This window comes from Aptenodytes forsteri, unplaced genomic scaffold (assembly GCF_000699145.1).
Source record: "Aptenodytes forsteri isolate BGI_AS27 unplaced genomic scaffold, ASM69914v1 Scaffold99, whole genome shotgun sequence".
Taxonomy (NCBI): Eukaryota; Metazoa; Chordata; class Aves; order Sphenisciformes; family Spheniscidae; genus Aptenodytes; species Aptenodytes forsteri.
The window spans coordinates 1,568,174-1,590,225 of NW_008795321.1; the positions used below are offsets into that span (position 1 = coordinate 1,568,174).

At 40.1% G+C, this 22,052-nt stretch overlaps 2 protein-coding genes across 2 annotated transcripts in view; one reads left to right on the forward strand and one right to left on the reverse strand.

Moving 5' to 3' along the window:
• The first annotated feature begins 3,388 nt into the window (after positions 1-3,388).
• Positions 3,389-5,115, forward strand: TMEM252 (transmembrane protein 252). The gene is made up of 2 exons (XM_009279949.1): positions 3,389-3,696; positions 4,776-5,115. Exons 1-2 carry the CDS (start codon positions 3,389-3,391, stop codon positions 5,113-5,115), a joined length of 648 nt encoding a protein of 215 aa, XP_009278224.1.
• A 7,057-nt stretch (positions 5,116-12,172) lies between these two features.
• PGM5 (phosphoglucomutase 5) overlaps positions 12,173-22,052 on the reverse strand; it is a 93,494-nt gene continuing 83,614 nt past the window's right edge. Inside the window, exon 11 of the mRNA XM_009279950.1 lies at positions 12,173-13,755. Within this exon, the coding sequence (XP_009278225.1) occupies positions 13,666-13,755 (90 nt within the window). The 3' untranslated portion in view covers positions 12,173-13,665. The remainder of the gene's footprint in view (positions 13,756-22,052) is intronic.

The window sequence follows — 22,052 nt, forward strand, 5'->3', positions numbered from 1 at the left end:
CTTACTGAGGGGGCACTCAATCCCCTCATCCAGATCATCAATAAAGATATTAAACAAGACCGGCCCCAGTACTGAGCCCTGGGGAACACCGCTCGTGACTTACCTGACTCCAGCCTGGGGTGAGTGCTGCAGCTTTTCTTCCATGTGGTGCCAGGAGCCAGATCCATCCTCAAAGTGCATATCCAGTGTAGGCATCAATCAAACTATTATTTCGGCAACCGGAGAAGATGCAGGGCTCAAGACTCAGCGACAGGTTTTTTAGCTGTAGCTCTGCATGATGGGAAGTCAGCATGGTGGTTTGCATGGCTGATGCAGATTTTTAAGGGCAGATGAAACCCCTGCCAAGCAGGCCAGCAGTGTTGAAGCAGGAACAGAGGTCCTGACCAGCATTGTTACTCAGTCCTGGATCTGCGACAGCTGGATGAGAAAAAGCATATTCCTGGAGAGGCAATGGGAGCTTGTTTTGACCCTTCAGGGACATGCAGGTGAGGGGCATGCAGCACTGATAATCAGGTTGCTACTGCTATCCAAAATTTGCTAGCCACCTCCCCAGCTGAACTGCGTGACTGGAAACCTGTAGCAGTGATACTGAACAAGCCATGAGCTCCCAAGGGGAAGCTTTGCTGAGTGATTTTCATTTCTATTCAACCGTGAGCAGGAAAGACAATGTATTTCCCAAAACTATGAGCTGGTTTTCTGTGAGGAGGTAGCCCAAACCATAGAGATAAGCACATAATTATTACCTGCTTCCACAGCTACATCATATGAAAATATAAGGAGGAGAGATTTGCTATTGTACAGGCTGCAATCAAGGGTTAAAGACATCTAAGTGGAACGTGTATGACAGTTTTGTGCATCCAAGGCATCTGGAGATTTGTTGTATTTAAATATGCCTGTGAATTGCTATATATATGTATATACATATGTGTATGCGTATAATGATCCTGAGATATCAGTCTGTCATGTCCTTATGCCAGAGAGTCACAAGAATATTGACAGCCTAATAAGTTACTGGTAAGATAATTGTCATAATTGAACAGGGTAAACATAGTACAGGAAACTACATGTGAATGTGAGTTTCAAATACCCAGATCAGAATAAATAAATAGGTGACTTTTGGTAAAGGAAAAGGTGGCTCACAGGAAATATGACCTGAAGGAACTGCAGGAAGGCATTGGAGAGTGGGAAGCACTTGGCTTATATCACCTGGTTTATATATCAGCCACAGATAGCTGGCTCTCACTCGTCCTCTTACCTGCACATGAAGTGGTGCCATGCTTCCTCAGTGCTGTGTAGGTGGCTGTAGCCGAGGGCTGAGAGAACAGGACTATTTCAAATTTGGCAGGGTTTTGCTCTGAAATGAAGACTACCCCAAATCATTCCTTACCTGAATGCCTTCCTTAGGAAGGGCAGCAGCTGGTCTTGCTGTGTTTTCACTTTTGCTATGACATGAGTGACCCACCTTTGGAAAATTCTGTCTAATGATTATATTGTTTTATGAGATTTGTTCTTGATGTTGACATCCTGATGGATCCTGAAAACAAAAGTGAAAATGGCTTCACAGATCCTTTGAGAACTAAAGAAGCAGTAATAGTGGTGGGAGCTTGAAATAATTGTACTTGATCCAAATGTGTGGCAGCTTTGTACCAGCTGCTGTTTCCTTATAAATACTCTGATTTGTTGTAAATGAACATCCACCACATTTTTTTTTTTATTTGGATAAACACGGGGCAGAAAAATACAGTGCTGGTTGAGCAGACATGAAACATCACATGAAATACCATAAAGCTTCTGTGAGATATAAGGTGTGACTGTGTGTGGTGCTGCAGCTCACACAGGTACAGCCCAGGACAGGGTAAGACAGGTGACCCAGCACTTTCAGGACTCCTGGAGAGTCAGAAATCAAAACTGTCTCCTCTAAGTCAAGATACAAGGCTCAAGCGCCCTATTGAAAGTGCCTGTGAAGAGCTTCCCCCTCCTGAGCTGCAGAGAAGGTCTACAGTAGGAAGAGCTGGAGCCTTCCTCATCCCATTGAACGTGACTCCCTCCTTCAGGGTTTGCATAAATAGCCTACAGCATATAGACCCAAGCAGTATATTAGAAAGTTTTATTGCATTGACTACAGAAGTCCTACAGGTCCCACAGACTGCAGTAGTGGAATAGAAAGTCCACAGTAGGTAGCAAGAAACCCTTTTATAGTCCATGGCAGAAAATTCTCATAATCATTTGTTGTTACCCATACCTAACCCACCTCATTGAATATCACCCAACAAAATCTGCAATAAACTCATTGCAATAAAGATTTGAGCCTGAGCCTATTTTTTGGATGGTCCCCTCTTCTGATTTGCTCACTGTGTGCAATGGAGATTTTACAACAAACCTAGGCAAGGTCTGGTTAATTACTCCATTGTTGAAAATATTCAGAAACATAACTAGTGATGTTCCAAATAAGGTAGCATTATTAGACAAGTCAAGTTCTGATTATGAAGTTTGCTATGCCCTGTCAAAAACTAGTGGGTATACTCTCCAAGAGAAAATCCATAGGATAATTCTAAAGATTATTTTTTGCATTGGAGGTAGCAATATTTAGGCTTAAAATCTGTTGGCAGCAAGCATCTCTGAATTTCTGATGTCTAAGTATATTTGGAAAACTGAGTATAGGTGTTCCTGCATAGCTTTGAGCACTGACCCTTTTGAAAATCAGGCAATAAAAATTGCTGGAAGAAAGAAGAAAATAACAGTAAAGGAATCAGAGTACTATTGAACCTGCAGACAAAGAAGATTTCTTGTATGCCTATGTCCTTTTATGACATTATGCAATTTTGTTTTCTTTCCTTTTATATATGAAATTAATTGATTATATCACATTGCAAGCTAGAAATTTATCTGTTTTCAAAGGACTATTAAAAATATCAAGGCAGTTGAATAATGTGTTAAAGACAGAAGGAGACCAAAATCCAATGAAAGATGAAAATGCATGATAAAGAAGTATATTTTCCCTTCAGACTTTTAACAGGGAGTTATGAACAGTGCTCTTGTTGTTTGTTGGGGGTTTTTTAAGACAAACGAATACAGTTCTCATTCATAAACTAAGTGTGTAAACCATTGCAAATTGTAACATGCAACGAATGCAGCAGTTCAGTATGCATTCCGGAGACTACAGTGGCAAAGGAATGGTGCAGGAAGTTTCTGTTTCCTTCCTTAAAGTTGGTTTAAGATTACAAATTAATCTCAAAAGAGATTATGATTATCTCAAAGAGTTAATGAGTGTCTTAAAACTGCCTGTTTCTCTTAATTGTCCAAAGGCCAGTTGATCCTGAAGTGTATAAAATACCAATGCATGAAGATGAGAAGCACAGCTGAGACAGCCAGCAAACAAACAGCAGACATGAACCAAGTGCTGTGTCTGCTAGGAAAGGTGCCAAAAGGTGTTTTTACCTTCATTCGTCTTTTTGTGCTCTTACTCGGTTTCTCCATTATTTGTCTGGGATTCCTTTGCGTTTCCACAAGTTCCTCCACATGCAGATGTGGAAATAATGAGCTGGTGTTTTATTGCCTGTTAGCTTTGGGATTCTTCCTCCTTGTGACTGGCATTTTCTGGAGCACTTTCCATGAAGTATTGAAATACAGGGGCCTCAGCAGCATCTTCATTCAAAATCCCAGCCATAGAGAGCTACGTATCAGCACCATAGACAGGTATGTGTTGCAGTACTGCTGCTGCTGAATTGGGAGGGAGGGATGCTATTTTGTAAACATACTGTGAGAAGAAAGAAGCAATACAAGGTTTTTACAAAACAAAAAATATGTAGCCATTTTATTGTATTTCTATGGAGAGAACTGTAGTCTGAAATTTGATTTGCTAGAGCAAACAGCAATGTGCAAACAGCAATTTGTACAGACAATACATAAGGTAAGGTATACTGCAGGAAACATAGCAGGTTTCACAGAGTGGTCCAAAGCCATGCGTGGAGGGAGCAGGTGCAGTCACACCGACTTCGTGAAGCTCCTGCAGGAGCATCATTAGTTCCAACTCAACAGACAATTCCAGATGTGCTGCTGTGGGATATGTGCTGACATACTTGTTACCAATGAGGTATGCAGGGAGCTTCAGCTCCCTCTATGGTCCCTGCTAAAGTTTTCTTGTGTGATTGTCCCCGCTGTTTCTGAGCAAAGTCTGATACTTTGAGAGAGAGAGTTTCTTAAACTGATTGGCGCTAGGCCTGACAAAAGTCTTTAATAGGGTCACTGTTTACAAATTACTTTTCCCGGACTGTTGTGGAAACCACACCAGAAACACCGACAATGGGTGCTTTAAAAGCACTATAAAAACAACGTTCAGCAAATTTGGTTAGATAAGCAGAAACATGCAAAATATATTTTAAAACTGTGGAAAACAACGATTATTGTAATAATAACTAACTCACTAATTTAACCTACTTCGGACAGTGATCTTCTTCTTCCAAATCAAACTTTTCTCAGGCACTTGTTGAAATACTCACAAGCATGAGTGTTTGTATGGCATGGGTGGGAACTCTCATGGGGAAGGCTTGTCTTTTTAGAATAAAACATTTTGCAGAAAGACACAGGTAATGACCCCAGCTATGCCAGCTGTTTTATATTAATATATTCTGTTGATCTAAACCTACTTAGGTTTCCTTTTACAGTTTAAGCCTCATCTAAACTTTGGAAACATAACGGACAAAGCATCTAACCAAGCTCTCTGAAATAAATCACATTTCACCATGATGTGTTTCTTTTTGTTTGCTTTTTTTCAGGCCTGACCTCTATCCCCCCTCCTATGAAGACAGCACAGATCCTGAAAAACAGACCTCCCCACTAAAACAGCAAGAAGTCATCAATATCCCTCCACCTCCATATAGCGAAGGCAGAGCAGAGTTCGTCAGTGAAACTAATGAGCAGGAACAGCCACCACCGTATGAATTATCTGTGCGGCAGCTACAGCAGCAGCAAACAGCTGACCAAGACTTAAACCCCGGAGGGGAGTCAAATTCTCATCCATCCACACAAGAAAACAGTTACCAACAGGATACAGACTGCCAGGGGACCTCAAAAAGAGCAACGCCTGTCAGAACATCTGAGACAGGCAGTGAGTAAAATCCTGCATCTGTGAAGCGGGGAAAATTGGAAGAAGACATGTGTCAGTGGTCCCTAATAGTACACCACTTAGGGTGAAACTGCCCGGGAAAAGCATTGGACATTTGTGCGTTTGAGTGGAGTTGGAAGGGATATATATAAAGGTGCTCGGTATTTCAAAGCAGAATGAATCTCCATAGAGATAGAAACAATCAGGCTGTATCTTGTAAAAGTCAACATCACTGGCAATAGGAGTTTCTTATGCTGCAAGATGAATGAGGCATCATGCTGTTATCAGTCTTAAATGTCTTGTGCCTCAGAAGGAGTTTCGGCTGAAAGTCCTTATTCGTGGTTTTGTAACATTAGTTGACTTGGGAAACATTTACTCAGCTTTTGTTTGGAATTTGTTTACAACAAATAAATTATTTGTTGTAACTGATTATTTTTTACCATATGCCTTTCAAGTTACTTGTTTTATTTTGGGGTACTAATAGCTGGTATTTTACTACTGAATTCATGAATAAATTTTGTATTTAAAACAAATGCCATGTATTGGCTTATATGACACAAGGTGTCCATGATTCAGGATACACACAATACACTTCCTAGCTGCTGAACAGACAACCCTGGTTATGTCCACGGCTCCTCAAAGGGAACCAGCAATTGCAGGAAGAAAAACCTTCTCTGACTCACTCCTCTGAGCTGCCTCTAAAAGCAGTTGCTTCCACTGCAGCTTACTCAAGACTGTGGGAACTAAAAAACGGGTCCTGTATCCTATTTCTGATGCAATTGACCTCATGGTTAGGGAACAAGTACCAGAAAGAGGAGAGGCTTGGACTCATCCTTCCTCTGTTACCTGTTTCCTTCCTTCCACAAAATCACGGTGGCAAATTTGCATCCAGGCCACTGTCATCTATAATTCCAGATGGCAAGAAAAAATTCATGGAGGTTCACTCAGATTGAGACCTGCAACACTGATTATTTTTTGGAGTTTTGCTTTTTATTGCAGAACCAGTGAGACAGAAAATTTATCACACTTTCCAGATGCCCACATACTCTAAGACAATAACTTTAGCATTATGGCTGCATATATATTAGAAATGCAAGCCATGGTGGTGATGATAACCATGGCTAAGGCCAGGGAAGTGACAATCACATCAGTTTTTTCTTCCAAAGATTTTCATCCTTTATGGGAAGGACCTATAAACCTTCAGTTGATGTAAGGAGAAAGCAAAGCAGGATAAAATGTGGTGGAGAAACTACAGAGAAAGGAAAATAAATTCAAGACAAGTTGAGGGAGAGAAATGTATTAAAACAATCACAGGCTAAGAAAAGGGTCCCCAAAAAAGATAGAAGCTGATAGAAGATATCATCAGCATATAAAGATTTTTCCAAGTGACTGAGAAGTGGCACAGCACAGTGGAGAACAGTAAAAGCCAGAGGAACACTGCACATTATTTCCAAAACAGCTGAAGTGAGGATCTCCTATGCCAAGTGTCTTCATTACAGTCTTATCTCCTAGCACTACCATATCTGCACCCTGAAATCCCTTCTTCTTTACTCCAGGGCCCCGGATCCTGAAGGCTGCGGGCACTGCACAAGTATTGGTGCAGGGGTCAATCACAGCAGATGAGACTGATAGCCAGGAGGTCTCCCGTGGTAAAATGCTTGTCCTGTGCAAGTTCAACTTTTTTTTTTGCTGTGGGAATCTAACTTTTCCACCAGCTAATTTTTAAAACAAGCCTGTGTGAGTAGGAAATAATTAAGACTACAGGTAGCTCTGAGAGCAAGCACTGCAAGAACTTTCCAGTGATACCACGCTTCTGTTTAATGACTTACTGACTTTCAGTATGGAGGAAGCATTTTGCGTATATGGAAATTGTTTTTTTCCTGCTGGATCGTATGTCTGATTAGGAAGCTGAAAGACACTTTCTGCTTTAATGTACCCCACTGCATAGACCTAAATTCAGAGGTATAGGAAGGCATGGGATGATTTCTTTCATGTAAAGGCACCTAAGTCATATAAACCATTTGCATAAATAAGGCCTCTTTCTCTAGTCCCTTTAGTAGAGGGAGGGTATGCCACCTAGCCATTTGTTATGTGCTTTCTTGCATTTATTTGAGGTGAATAGAAGGTTGCTCTTGGACCAGTTTGCTATAGGAAATGAGATTCAGATTCTTTCCACGTAGTTTATGGACAATCAGGTAGACCTAAACCTCTCTTCCTTTCCCCCAACCCCGGCACAATCCTGCAGTGCCCCTTTTTAGCTCCAGACTTCTGCAGATGTTTTGAGGTCTCAATGAATCCAGAAATGTGAAACTGTAGAGAACTGCATCTTCAACCTGCAATATGGAAGAAAGTATTTGAGACATGAAGGTTATTGAGATAAGGAGAAAATTAAGGTTAATACCTAATATTTTATTTGATACAATCTATTTTTCAGTTTGTCTTTTCAGCTAATGAACTATTTGGCTATGAGCTTAATGGAAAATGGTGTGGGCAATTAGCCCAAAAATGTCAACAATCTTAAAGCAGCAAAAGCTTTTAAATGGTTTGCTTTTGATCAAACTTACTAGCATGAAGTAATCTTTGCCAAGAATAGCAGCTGGAAGTTTTAGATGAAAAGGAATTTTCTTTGGACTGAAGGATATGAACTGGTCAAACTAAGGCTTCAGAACAGAATAGGTTCTTTAAGCACACTGACAACAACTTCCTGACACAGGTGATTGAGGAGCCAACAAGAAGGTGCATGGCTGTCCTGATACTAAGCACACTACAACAACTTCCTGACACAGGTGATTGAGGAGCCAACAAGAAGGTGCATGGCTGTCCTGATACTTACAGTACCAGAAGAAATGGGTGGGCACATGAAGGCCTTTGCTGCAGTGATCATGAGATGGTGGAATTCAGGATCTTGAGAGGAGGGAGAAGGGCAAAAAGTGGAACCAAAGTTAGCAGAGCAGACTTTAACCTCTTCAGAGATCTGCTTGGAAGAACCCCATGGGTTATGGCCCTGGAGAAAAGAGGATTCCAGGACTCCTGTTTAGTTTTCAAGGATCATCGCCTTCAAGCTCAGGAATGGTTCATCCTGACACACAAAAATCAAACAAAGGCAGTAGGAGGCCTGCATGGATGACCAGGGAGCTCCTGACTAAACTCCAATATGAACAAGAAGTGTATGACAAGTGGAAGCAGGGACAGATGACCCAGGAGGAATATAGAGACGCTGTCCAATCATGCAGATTAGGAAAGCCAAAGCCCACCTGGAGTTGAATGTGGTGAGGAATGTGAAGGGCAACAGGAAAAGTTTCTACAGGTACATTAAGTGAAAGAGGACATAGGAAGGGCTGAGGTGCTCATGCTTTCTTTGCCTCCACCTTTACTGGTAAAACCAGCCTTCAGGAATCCCAGGCCCTCAAGACCAGAGGAGAAGTCTGGAGCAAGGAAGACTTACCCTGGGTGGAGCACGATCAGGTTAGGGAGCACTTAAACAAACTGGACATACACAAGTCCATGGGATGACTTGGGATGCACGCATGGTGCTGAAGAAGCTGTGCCATTGCATTGCAAGGCCACGCTCCGTTATCTTTGAAAGATTGTGGTGACTGGGAGAGGTTCCTGAGGACTGGAAGAGAGCAAATGTCACTCCTGTCTTTAAGAGAAGAAGGAGGATCTGGGTAGTTACTGGCTGGTCAGCCTCACCTCAGTCCCTGGGGAGGTGATGGAGCAACTAATCCTGGAAAACCTTGCCAAATCCATGAAGGACAAGAAGGTGACTGGGAGTAGTCAGCATGGATTTATGAAGGGCAAATGATGCTTAGCCAACTTGATGACCTTCTACAATGAGATGACTGGCTCGGTGGATGAGGGGAGAGCAGTGGATGTTGTTTGCCTCAACTTTAGTAAGGCTTTTGACACCATCTCTTGTAACATCTTCATAGACAAGCTGACAAAGTATGTTTTAGATAAGTGGACAATGAGGTGGGTTGAAAAGTGGTTGAACAGTCGGGCCCAAAGGGTTGTGATCACTGTCACAAAGTCCAGCTGCAGGCCAGTCACCAGCAGTGTGCCCCAGGCGTCAATATTGGAGCCAACACTGTTTAACATCTTCTTTAATGATCTGGATGATGGGGCAGAGTGCACCCTCAGCAGTTTTGCAGATGATACAACACTAGAAGGAGCAGCTGACACAGCAGAGGGCTTTGCTGCCATTCAGAGGGTCCTGGATGGGCTGGAGAAATGGGCTGACAGGAACCTCATGAAGTTCAGCAAAGGGAAATGCAAAGTCCTGCCCTTGGGGAGGAATAAACCCAGGCACCAATACATGCTGGGACCAGTAGGCTGGAAAGCAGCTCCACAGAGAAGGACCTGGGAGTCACATGCTGGACAACAAATTGACCACTCACCAGCAACTCGCCTTCACAGCAAGGACAGCCAATGACATCCTGGGCTGCATTAGGAAAAGCATCACCAGCAGGTGGAGAGAGGTGATCCTTCCCCTCTGCTCAGCACTGCTAAGATGCATCTGGAGTGCTGGGTTCAGGTCTGGGCTCCCCAAAAGAGACATGGACATAGTGGAGTACCTCCAGCAAAGGGCCACAAAGATCAAGGGACTGGAGCATTTGTCATATGACGAGAGGCTGAGACAGCTCGGAGTGTTTCACCTGGAGAAGAGAAGGCTCAGCAGGGAACTTACCGATTTCTATAAATACCGGATGGGAGAGAAAGAAGAGGATGGACCCAGGCTCTTCTCAGTGGTGCCCAGTGGCAGGACAAGAGGCAATGAGCACCAACTGAAACACATGAAATTCCATCTGAACACTCAAAAGAGTTGAGTTTTTCTTTACTATGGGAGTGGTCAAACACTGGCACAGGTTGCCCAGAGAGGTTGCGGAGTCTGCACCCTTGGAGATAATCAAAATCCAACTGGACATGGCCCTGGGCAATCTCCTCTACCTGACCATGCTCTGAGCTGGGGGACGGACTAGGTGACTCTAGTCCTGATGGACTAGATGGTCCCTTTCAACCTCAAGGATTCTGTGATCCCATGGTTCAGGTACCGTTGCCTTCCAAATTGTCTCTGAACACAGTGTGCTTCTCATCCTGCCGCTAACTCTCTTACAGAGGGGCACTTCTCCCAAGGTAAAAAGTAATAACCATTTAGCTGTGCTAAATTAGGTGAATTTGCTGGTATTTTATGACTTAGCTCAAACCACATGATGCTCAAGAGCAGATGCTAGAAGCCTGTGTGGTAAAAAGCCACAACCATGCATCCCAATGAGAGAGACTGTGTTTTTGTAAACTGTTAAAGAAAGTTATGTCAGTCACCAATTCATACTGCTCCAAATTTGCCCTTATTTCCCTGTAGACTATTATTTATCTTAGATCATGAGAGCAGTTACTACAACTCACTGTCATTAAACAGACGAGATTATAGAGTTTTCTTTAATATTGAACATTATTAAATCATTCTTAGACTATGTTCCCTTCCCAGCTTCCTTTTTCTCTCTTTCCCTCTCCCAAAGCCATTGTTGTGCTATTAGTATTCTTTTATCACATCTCTCTCTTTCCAGCTGAATCCAGCAATTTGTCCTCTCCTAATCCTCTCCGCCACCTGCTGCTTCTTTCTCTGTTCCTGGGACACCCGCCCCAAGCCCTGTCTTGGTCAGCCCTCTGCTAATGTACCTTGAAATTGTTCTCTCACTGGTCTCTCTGAATTCCTTTTTCCTTTTCCTCCAGCGTGCTGGGAGTGTATCTTTGTATTGCTGGGTACAGAAAAATCTGAGGTTTTGGGAAACAGAATTACTGTCCAAGTAAATGTTAGTGCACAGCTGAACAACACAGGAATCTTGCAATTTCCAGACTTGATAAAACTGCTAATCCAACAATAGCCACAGAAGGGTCTGGGTCTCTGTCATAGCGCCTAGACACTGTAATAAGACAAACAATATTAGTAATAGTTTTCCCTCTGCTAGATGTATGGTCTGTTTTTAGAAGCCTTGCATCTTTGTATAAGTTCATTTATGTTGCTCTTTTCCAAGCATTCATCTCTCATGTTAATGAGTAAAAGACCTCAGGAAACGCAGCACACTTTATGAGATTATGTCCTTCCCCAAACACATCAGATATAAAGATATAAAGTGTACTTCAGCCTTTCTAAGTTTTACTCATCTTCTTACAGAGAAAAGCAATTAACCGGTGGAAAGTACCAGTTGTTACATTTTATCAGTATCACCAGTCATCATGAAAAAGGGATGGTGAGTGGATTTGGGGTTAGGCTAGTCCTGGAAGTCTGCTGTTTGACAGCTATTCAAAACCACACACAAACAGCCCTTTTCTCCATTTCAGAACAGAGGCACAACTATTATTTCTGAAGCCCAGGGCAAAGTCAGTACTGAGATTTTAAAATATATCCTTTGTTCACAAAGACTGCCTTCATGAAAGCAGACTGACATCTACTGTGGTGACTTTCTGATAAAAGCACGTGTATGCTTCTTCACAGTCCTGATTTGTTCCTCATGAGTCCTCCCACCACATCTTGAAAGACACCTGGCTTCAGTACGTCTTACTTTTCAAAGTGCAAGTCCCAGCCCCAGAAACTTGGCAAATGGGATACTTGGTACTATAACTAGCTAGTTCACCACGTGCTCAATAATTATTTCATTGTCTGAGAACATTTAAGAGATTTTAGAAGTTCTTGGACTGCCTTTCAGAATGTTCTTTCATGCAGCTTAGTAATTTGAACTAAGTGTCATAATCTAGAGTATGTCTATGCTTGCCCATGTGTGATCCACTAGTTAGGAGCTTACTATCCTGCACCTAGAGGAGTTTGATCTATAAGAAAAATGAAAGATTAGATAAACAGGGTTTCTGTAAAGATGAATATTCTTACACTCAAAAGTAGATGCCCAAACTGTGTGAGAACGCCACGGTCACCTCCAAAAAAGATCTTCATAAAAAGAACTAAAGCCTTAAAATCTCTTTTGGTTTATGGGAATACTTAATGGTAAGGTAGAATACTATGTGAGAACATTAGTACCTCATTTGTTTAGAGTCAATTAAGTAGATAATGTAATTGTATTAAAGGCAGTTTTATTAGGATGCTCGAAAGTGCAGTGTCTTGTCCACAATTACGTATTAAGACAGAAATACAGTATTACTCTTTATTGTGTACTAAGTGCCATAGCAATTTTTTGACAGAAGTGTTGAAAGAAATCAAAACAATTTCGTTTGCTGCAATATTATATAAATTGCACCAAAATTTGACAATCACAATGAATTGAAACACACTGCAAAGAGGCAAGTTGCACAAAGCCACCTCGACAAATGATACAAGTGACCACACTGTTCCCAAGGAAGCAAAGCTTTCAAACAAGTCACATGCATAAAGTGTTTGTGTTCTTCTTCAGAGCACAGTATTGTAACTAGAACTGCAGTATCATTTCACAAGCAGAAAAATGCTGATGTCCATATCCCCAATATCCTTCTCAGATCTATGCCAGGACGTCTCTCCTCCCTTTGTACTCCCCAAATTTTTATTCCATGATCCACTGTTACAAAGAATCTAACAGAAACTGCATCCAGCTGATGAATCAGACAAGTATTTCTATTTAATTCATTAGCATTTGTTTTCATTTCCTCTTCACTACATGCTTCACTTAACACTTTGTGGTAAGTGGAGCATAAGTATTCCAAAGACTTCCGTAACTCCTTCATGAAAAATTGCTGAACTTGCAGTGATTACCTTTCAAACACAGTAAGCACCAATATCATCTTCTGACATGAGGAATATTGCAAAAGACAGCCAGATTCCACACCCGACATATTGCTGGAAGGACACAATCAGCTTCTATAACACAAATGCCTCCTTTTGGAGGAAAAAAACCAGAAAGTCAAAAAATCGGGAAAATCTAAAGGCACAAGTCACAATGATATGCTTTAAAAGCAGGATTAAAAAAAATATGGGTTAACCCCTTCTTTGAGAGCATGTGCAAGTGTGTATACAACACTGCTGCCAGCGTGCATCTGTGAGCAATGGGAGAGGCAGGAGAGGAGGAGTGGTGTCAGGTGAGGAAATACACCCTTTGCAAAGCTTAGTATACAGTCCTTACGCCTCAGACATGCTCTGTATACTTTCTCGTAAACCAACAAGAAGGTGACCAGGATCCCAAACAATATTCACCAAGCATGTCTTTGCTTTGCAACTCCACTCCCTCTCTCCCTAACTGAAATTTCTCCAACCTTTATCACAGCATTCAAAAACAAGCAGTTTTCCTTTTCTGTCACATTGCTGACAACATTTGAAGGTTAAGGCCTCTCTCTTTGGTTATATTGTTATCTGAAATTAAGATATTGCAGGTAAAACAAAGAAGTCAATACACTATTGTATTTGGAGATCAATGCAAATTAATATGCTCAATATTATATTGAATTTCTCTTCCCATCCTACCTCTATCCCCAAGAAAACTTTTAAAATCATACAAGGCACAAATGGCTAACATGTTTCAGCAAGGTCCTGTCTCTTCCTTGCTGTTCCTCTTTTGGCCCTGGTTCAGCAATCTTCTGTGGCTTCAGGTGATGACAGTGGGTCCCTTTCGCCCTGTCCTCTCATGAATCTGAGATATTTTCAGTGCGATTGCTATAAGAGGACTCAGCACAGCCTAAAGAGGAAGAAATACAATGAATTACATAAAGTAGAAATATCAACAGACCTATTTATAAATCCCCCTTTTAACTGTAGTATTATATAATAATAGTAAATCATTTAATAATAATAAATACTGACACACAGTGTCTATATTGTCATACTTGATATAATGAAGTATCATGCTGAGCATATGTTTCGTGAAGTATTACACTGAGTATACCTAAGCTATGCAGAAAAGAGAAACCAGTAAATGCACTGTACTCATAATGTCTCTGTGTAACAGGAATTGTGGAGTTCTTGTGAAATCTGCTGTACAAAACAACCTAGAAATCACAAATGTAGAATTATTTCTATTCTGATGAGTGGAAGCCATGTAGATGAGATTTTCTCCCTATACACACTTAATCTGTGAAGCTTAGGGTCAGAAGGTACTGTAACAATTACCTTAACAGAAATCACAGAAGTGTGTTTTGAGTAATACCACCTATAACTGTATTAAATAGGATAAATTCCAACAGAAGCAGCATGAACTCTCAAGTTTCAGGCTACAGACTTTATTAAACGGCCACGTGTATGAAACTGCCCAGATGGGTGACTGCAAATAACAACTATGATAGCATCATATGAAAACCAAGTAAAATACAATTTTTCAAATGGCAATTGAATTGTCTCTCAGTTAATTAAATGATATGCAAAGATAAACTGGCAGAGCTGAGTTTTGTGTGAAAACCTTCTTTTCAGAGAATCGTATCTTTGATTACCAAACTAGCAAGGTAATTTTCTGACCCTCAAAGACTTCCCCCTGCTGCCTCTTTCAAATAAACTAAATTCTGGCTTTAAACCTGTCAGGTTTAAAAATCAAATCAAACAAAACAGTAATTCTGGAGAGCTTAAATTTCTAGATATTTTCAAATAAACTAAATTCTGGCTTTAAACCTGTCAGGTTTAAAAATCAAATCAAACAAAACAGTAATTCTGGAGAGCTTAAATTTACAGATATCTTTTTAATAATCTTAATATAATCACTACTGTGAGTCTGTTTCAGCCACCTAACAGTTTCTGACAGTATGAGGTGTTTGGCTTTATTTAACAAATGGTCAGACGGTTAAATCGAAAGAGAGGAGACAAACTAACTGTGCCAGCAGAGAATAACACCATGAATGCCATTGGTGTCAAGTGAGTTTATGTTTATGCTTAGTTATGCACAAGTGTGAGCAGTCTGACATGTTATTGTTCAAAAAGCTCCCTATTTGTAGATATCTATCTACTGAATAATCATTGAAGCAGAATACAAGTCCATTAAAGTCAAACATGCTTAGAGAAGATTAATATGCAGAGCACAAATTCACATCTGTGGGCAAATGCTTGTTTCAGCCACCTAACAGTTTCTGACAGTATGAGGTGTTTGCTTTATTTATACAAATGGTCAGACGGTTAAATCGAAAGAGAGGAGACAAACTAACTGTGCAAGCAGAGTCATGGAATAACACCATGAATGCCATTGGTGTCAAGTGAGTTTATGATCAAACTTAGTTATGCACAAGTGTGAGCAGTCTGACATGTTATTGTTCAAAAAGCTCCCTATTTGTAGATATCTATCTACTGAATAATCATTGAAGCAGAATACAAGTCCATTAAAGTCAAACATGCTTAGAGAAGATTAATATGCAGAGCACAAATCCACATCTGTGGGCAAATGCTGCAAAAGTAAATATTAAAATGTGCCAATTTATAAGGTCTGGACCATATCATTCCTTCCCTCCAGCAACATGGGTTAAGAAGAACTGAAAGAAGACCAAAGTATCTGAAGTCCCTCCAGCACTCCCCTAAGAAGGAGTTCCCCTAAGGAACACTTCCTTATTTAACCTAAAAAGCACAGGAAAATTTAAAAAGCAACCCTACTGACCAGCTTTACTTGACCCTGCTTTCTTAAGCAACAAATGCACTCTGAAGAAAAAAAAACAAAACCAAACAAAACTCTACACAATGCTTTGAACAAAACATAAAATCAAATGAGTTTATGTGACAGCCATTTACATAAATAATATAGCCCCTGTTCTTTTGCCAAGTCGTTCCAATTACTACTAAATCTTCTGCTTGTTACAATCATGCTTCTCAACAGAGAAAGTCCTGTTTTAGTTCTGTCCTCTCACACTTCAGTTTAACTACACTTTCTTCATCCTGCAGATGTAAAAAACCCCAAACGTGCATTCTTTTCAGAATGGCCAGAGAGGGGCAGAATAACAAGGAACTAGAGCTGTATATGCCTTTTAAAAACTCCTTTATCTCTACAATGAATAGTTTACATTTCAGTTGCAAAAGATAAATCCCAGCCAGCAATCATTTATAGTTAATATGACTCTAGAAAGACTTCTGTATCTTAAAGAGGTTTTGATTTAAAACTATTTTTCAAATGGTTCTTTCTACTTAAGAAATGGTAAAACTTTACTATTGACATGTCAACTCAAAATGGCAATTGCAATCACTCTGTACGTTAATAATATATTTATCTCTTTGAAACTGTTTGGGAGATATGGCATGTTATCCTTTAGATAAAATTTAAGAACTGAAAATTAACAGAACTGACTTAATCAGAATTTTGCTTTAGTAATAACAGATAGTAGTTATACCTCTAAAAAATAACTGGTAGGAATGATTATTCATACCAGGAAATACATCAAACAAGCAGATATCTAACATAAGGCAAATAAAGATCAAAAGCCCTTTGCTTGGGAATAATCTGTACCAGAGCTGTCAGAGGTGTATCATTCCTGCTTGGCTCATGTAGCATTTTTTCTCTCTGATCTTGCAAGAAAATTCCACTCAACTCCCTTTCTTCTAGTCAAGTTCTCAGATAAGATTTGCCCTGTGATGCATCCAGTTTATCAAACACTCAGGCAGGGCTGACATGTACCTGCTTGCAGGTTAAAAGCTCAGCATGTGTCTGGAGTTTGGCTTTTGAAAATATTTTTCTCAGAATAGGTGGACAAATGCCATCTATATGTCAAGAAACACCTTGTGAAAACCTACTGTGTGTAGCACTTCTGCTAAAACTTGCCAACTTTCATTAAAAATTCATGCAGTTCTGATGCAAAATCATCTGCCCAGACTTTGCCTGGAAAGCTTGCGAATCTTTTCTCTTCAGTCTCTCCCCCAGCCTGCACTGAATTTCAATCTTGTTAGGAAAACCAAATGTAGGTGAGTTTTACACAGTCTAGGCATGGACGTTTTCCATAGGTCTCAAATTCACTTTTCCCAGTCCAATGTAAGTCTCAAAACCAAGTTGCCCCATCAGTCTCATCAGTGAAAAGAATTTTGCAGAATTTATCTGGGAAAAATATAACAAAAACAAGATCAGAGAATGGTAATACCCTCAAATAGGATCCAAACATCTTAGTGAACTCCAAGTAACTACAACTCTCTTTTACAGCTCTGAAACTTTTGCTCTGTCTTCTCTTAGTGTCCTGATCCGCATTTTGCATTCAGCATCATGTCCATCAGTGTTATTTTGGGCTCTCTCAGCTTTACATATACCCAAGTGAATGTACAGGGTGGAACACTAGGAACATAGGGTCAATTATTTGTATATATGTCAGTACTTGTAAAACATTAAACACGAAACCATTTGCTCCCTGTATTCTGGGATCACAGGGAGAGGTAATGGAAGGCTATCCGAATTAGCCAGTCTTAAAAGAACGTCCTACTAGGGACAAAGATCCGGCATTAATCGGCTAAACTTTGTGTGACTGTTACATAGGCATTTAGGCACCTGAATTACTAATAATCAAAATGACACTTCGGACAGTAATTATTTGAGAACAAATGTTCATACCTTGCGACAGATTTCTAGGCAGACCTGGCATAGTACTACATGTTCCAGAAGAATTCACTTCCCTGGAACAGTTCAGGGAACAAATGGAGGAACAAATGCCTCAAAATTAAAGATAGATAAACAAGTGGGTAGTACATCATGAAGTCGTCAAAGAAGGGCTATAGTTTAACTTTTGGAGCTCTGTAAAGATAGAAGATGTGCCAAGCGTTTTCCCTCTCTGCATCTTCCCTCTCTAAAAACTGCTGTCAAACCCCAAATTCTACCTCTTCAGCTGCTTGTCTATGAGATTTACTATCAATTAAAGTAGTTTTCCAGTTTGTAAAGGTGGCCTTGAGAAAAACATGCTTGCAGAATGCTTTGAAGTCACCAAAAGCAGTAATTGCTAGGTGGTGGTATTATTACTGTATAAATTATGATAAGCCTTGACGTTTCAGGCATGGGCTAGAAATCCTTTTCTCTCCTAACACTTAAATTCATTCTCAGTCCTTCTCTTTTTATCATTTAAACATTACACAGAAGGTTGCTCAGAGAGGTCAGGGTTAACTGAGACAGCTCTAAGTCCTGGAACAAGGATACAGAGGAATTGAGAAATAACTCCTTCCTTTCTTACCTCTTCCTGCTCCCACGTCATTTTCCCTTGCTTCACGTGACTGTTTAAAGCTGCTGTTAGCCCTTTGTAACCTGGGCAACAGAATCACTATCACATGAACTAAGGGAAAGAAAAAGAAAGGCAGAAGAGAGGGGCAAATCCCCCAAAACATGTTTTAATGGCCTTAGCTATTAGAAGGAGCTTTTCCTTTGGCTGTAATGTAGTTTAAAAATCAACTTACATAGCAACACTGAAATGATAGAAGAGACGCAAAGAATGGACAGAAACAACTACAAAGTGAGCTCAACTCTAAGATCACACAGTCTGGCACCACAGCTGTACCTCCTGCAGGGCTTCTGCCATAAGGACTCAACACACAGCTCAGCTCAGCATGCCTGCTTGGGTCTTGCATTCCAAAAAACAGAAGTCTTTGGAAAGGTTTAGGCTACTGCCACCAATCCTAGAAGATCTAAGCAATGTGGATAGCCTGGTTCATCGTGGAACAAACTGGACTGGCTCTGTAACATCCACAGCACTGGTGGTGTTCACTTTATTACCGTGAAGCAGCACACTTGCTCTGGGAAAAAGGAAACTGACCTCTCTAACTCTTGTGCATGGTCTGCCTGCTAACTCAAATAAAATTACAATAAAAGTCAGGAGGCCAGCTGTTCTGTCCCTAGCAATAGAGGAGGGCAGGCATGAGGGGTGAAAAAGACAGGAGGAAAATGTAAACTGAGCGGTGCATGGAAACATCTACGTTTACAACAGATCAGTTCTTTTCTAGTATATCCAAAGAGCTTTGAGTGAAGATTAGGTTTAATGAACTCATTTCCTTTATTCATGAAATATTTTATAATTACTGTCACACAAAGTATTTTTCCTATGTAATATGAAAACAAACTTTCCAGTTCCAGCTGATTTAAAATTTGTTCACTGTATGGCTTTGGGCAGAATCAGAAGCTAAATTACCTGAATAGCACAAACATGCTGTGTTACCTAAGAATGTGATCAAACAGATGGAAATCTCCATATCCCCCATCCCCTCAAATAAAATCTTACAAATTTTAATAGTAAAGGCAAAACTGTATATGATTTCTCTGGACCGTACTGTATGTTTTAATAGCCAACCAGAGCCACGCTAAAAGACCCAATGCTTCAAAAATAAACAAAGAGGCAATAATTCTCTAGCAAACTGCACTTGTGCTTAGGGTTGTAAGAGTGTCTCAACAGAACCATATAGAAACCTTTACTTTTATCCCTATGAAGTGATATTGGACACAAGGACTTCTGGATTATTGATTTCAGTTCCCTGCTCTTGGACAAACACACACCATAAACAACTGCTTTATATAATCACTATATATATATACAATCATATATAATCATAATCCTTTCATATACCGACCAAGGCCCACCTGAAAATCAGTTTGTTTTTTCCTCTGCTACTTGCCATTCAAAAATTGTTTCAGAAATTCAGTCTTGGATGACCAAGACACTTTTTATCCAATGATTTTTCTTTTAATTGGCGTGCCATTTTGGACAAAAACACAAAGAAACAACTCCTGCCCCAAAATCTCTGCTCGGACTGCTGCTAATCTAATGATTCTATAGCTAACTAGCACATAGTTCACTAGTCTTTGGCAAAAGTAATTGCAGCATTTGTGATTCACTGCATCCCGGAGTACCTGACATAGTCTGCATAGGTCTATGACAACACCTGTTTATTGCTGTTGTAGTTCACATAATGAATAATAACATACTGTAAACAGAGCTAGTTAGTCCATATTCAGAACAGTCTAGATGATTCACTACACTATTCCCAGGGCCCTTCTCCTGCAACAGCAGCACAACCATGTTGTTGAAGAACACATTGGATTTACAAATAAAACAATTCAAAACAATGCATAATGAGTCATTCCTTTCCTGGTCTTCATATATGAAACTTCCTGTCTGAATCTTATTCAAGTTCGATAATATATCCAGGTGGCTAGCCAAAGGACAAGAAGATACTAACCACGTGTTGGGATCTGCAAATAACGAATAATGAGTTTATCTATAAAATGAGGCTATAAATGAGCCTACAGGTCAATAAACTCTTATTTTAGTACTTCATGCCCATTGAACGTATCTCTAGATTTTCCATCTGTGTTAAATTTAGCACAGCTAATAACTCTATTAACTTTAGAAAAAGATAAATGCCAATGCATAAAGGTCCAAGACTTCAGACAGAAGTCTGTCATTTGTTATAATGAATTGAACTTCCAGAAATTGCTAGTTGGATGTCTATTTGACTGGTTAAAACCAAGGAAACTGCTGTTTTAAGGAAATCTTCCAAGTTAGTTGGAAAGCAATTTTCTCAGGAATGCACAGTGATGAGGGGCATCACCAGTGACAAGGAGCATCAACAGAGTGGTCTTCCATTCTAAGGGGAACATTTCAGTTTTAGAAAAGTGTTGGGCGTTGTTTTCAAGACTTTGTTTTAGAACTAGATTGCATCACCACTATAAATTACGTAATTTTAAAATGCTTACATTGAATTGTTTCTAATATACTTTGCGGTATACAGAGCATGATGGTCATTTTTCTTTATTGGTCCTGATTTTCATTCCTCTTGATACTGGCTTATAGGAAGAACTGAACTACTCACAGAAAAAAGTAGCCACGCTTTATCTCCCAGGTGACCATGAAGCTGCTTCTGCCAATTTCCTTCAATGGATCATTCAACAGCCAGAAGCCACTGCTATTCACATTTATCTCTGACCTGGGACTTCTAATTATTGGCGTATTTTACTACTTTCCCTTGGACTCTTATGTTGTTGATCAGGCAGTTGTCTATGCTTAATTTATTCTAGGTGGAAATTATTACCAATTAAATTGTATGAAAGATGCTACTAAAATAAGATTTGGGTGACCCTTACATTCATTAATAGCTACTGTTTGGCCTACATATAAATTAGAACAAAAGGTCCTTATGAGCCTTGCTTCTGTCTGGTTACAAGAATGCTTTTACAGAAGTTCTAACATTTCTGAAGGAAAATACACACTTAAAGGCAGTAAGGCCTGAAAATCAGCTCCTCCCATAAGAATCATGCAGATTTACACAGTACTGAAGCACAACAAAGTATGAGGTGAGCTTCACTTGAGCACCACTCACCTGAATGGCTCCCTGGGGCCAATAGTGCTTCAAAGTATGTCAGGCTTTCTGTTGGGTATCAAACCAAAGTAGGGCCTACAGCTAACACTCTCATGATAGTTGAACCTGGATGATATTGAGCATTGTTACAGATCTTTGTCCAAATTTTATTCTGGACAAGGGTTCATCATAGAACAGCCCAGGTTGGAAGGGACCTTGGAAGATCTAGCCCAACCTTTTGTGGGAAAGGAGTTATGGTCATCCACAGAAGTACAGCACCTCTAATGTGAATGATTAATTCTGTCTACCTCAAGTGAACAGTTGTTTTTAAAAGAAATGTACTTGTATATATCATCTTTACAATAGCTCTCAGTTAACACTTAACTCAGAAAGTGCCATGTCATACTGGTGTTTCAGGACAATATGCATGTCTCAGCATGCATATTGGAAGGTGTGGTTTAGATTTCTGCTTATCTGTGGAATATTTACCATCAGCAGTTACACTGTCAGAGAGAACAGAAGCAAACTAGAAAAACTTGAAAACTGCTGAAAAGTTGGCTGATTAATTTAGGGAAGGGAAGGGAAGGGAAGGGAAGGGAATAGATTTCTGCTTATCTGTGGAATATTTACCATCAGCAGTTACACTGTCAGAGAGAACAGAAGCAAACTAGAAAAACTTGAAAACTGCTGAAAAGTTGGCTGATTAATTTAGGGAAGGGAAGGGGAAGAGAAAGGGGGGGAAGGGAAGGGAAGAAG

Coding starts and splice junctions, on each gene's coding strand:
- TMEM252 (XM_009279949.1), top strand. CDS start 3,389: ATGAACCAAGTGCTGTGTCTGCTAGGAAAGGTGCCAAAAGGTGTTTTT. Junction 3,697..4,775: donor CGTATCAGCACCATAGACAG/GTATGTGTTGCA, acceptor GCTTTTTTTCAG/GCCTGACCTCTATCCCCCCT.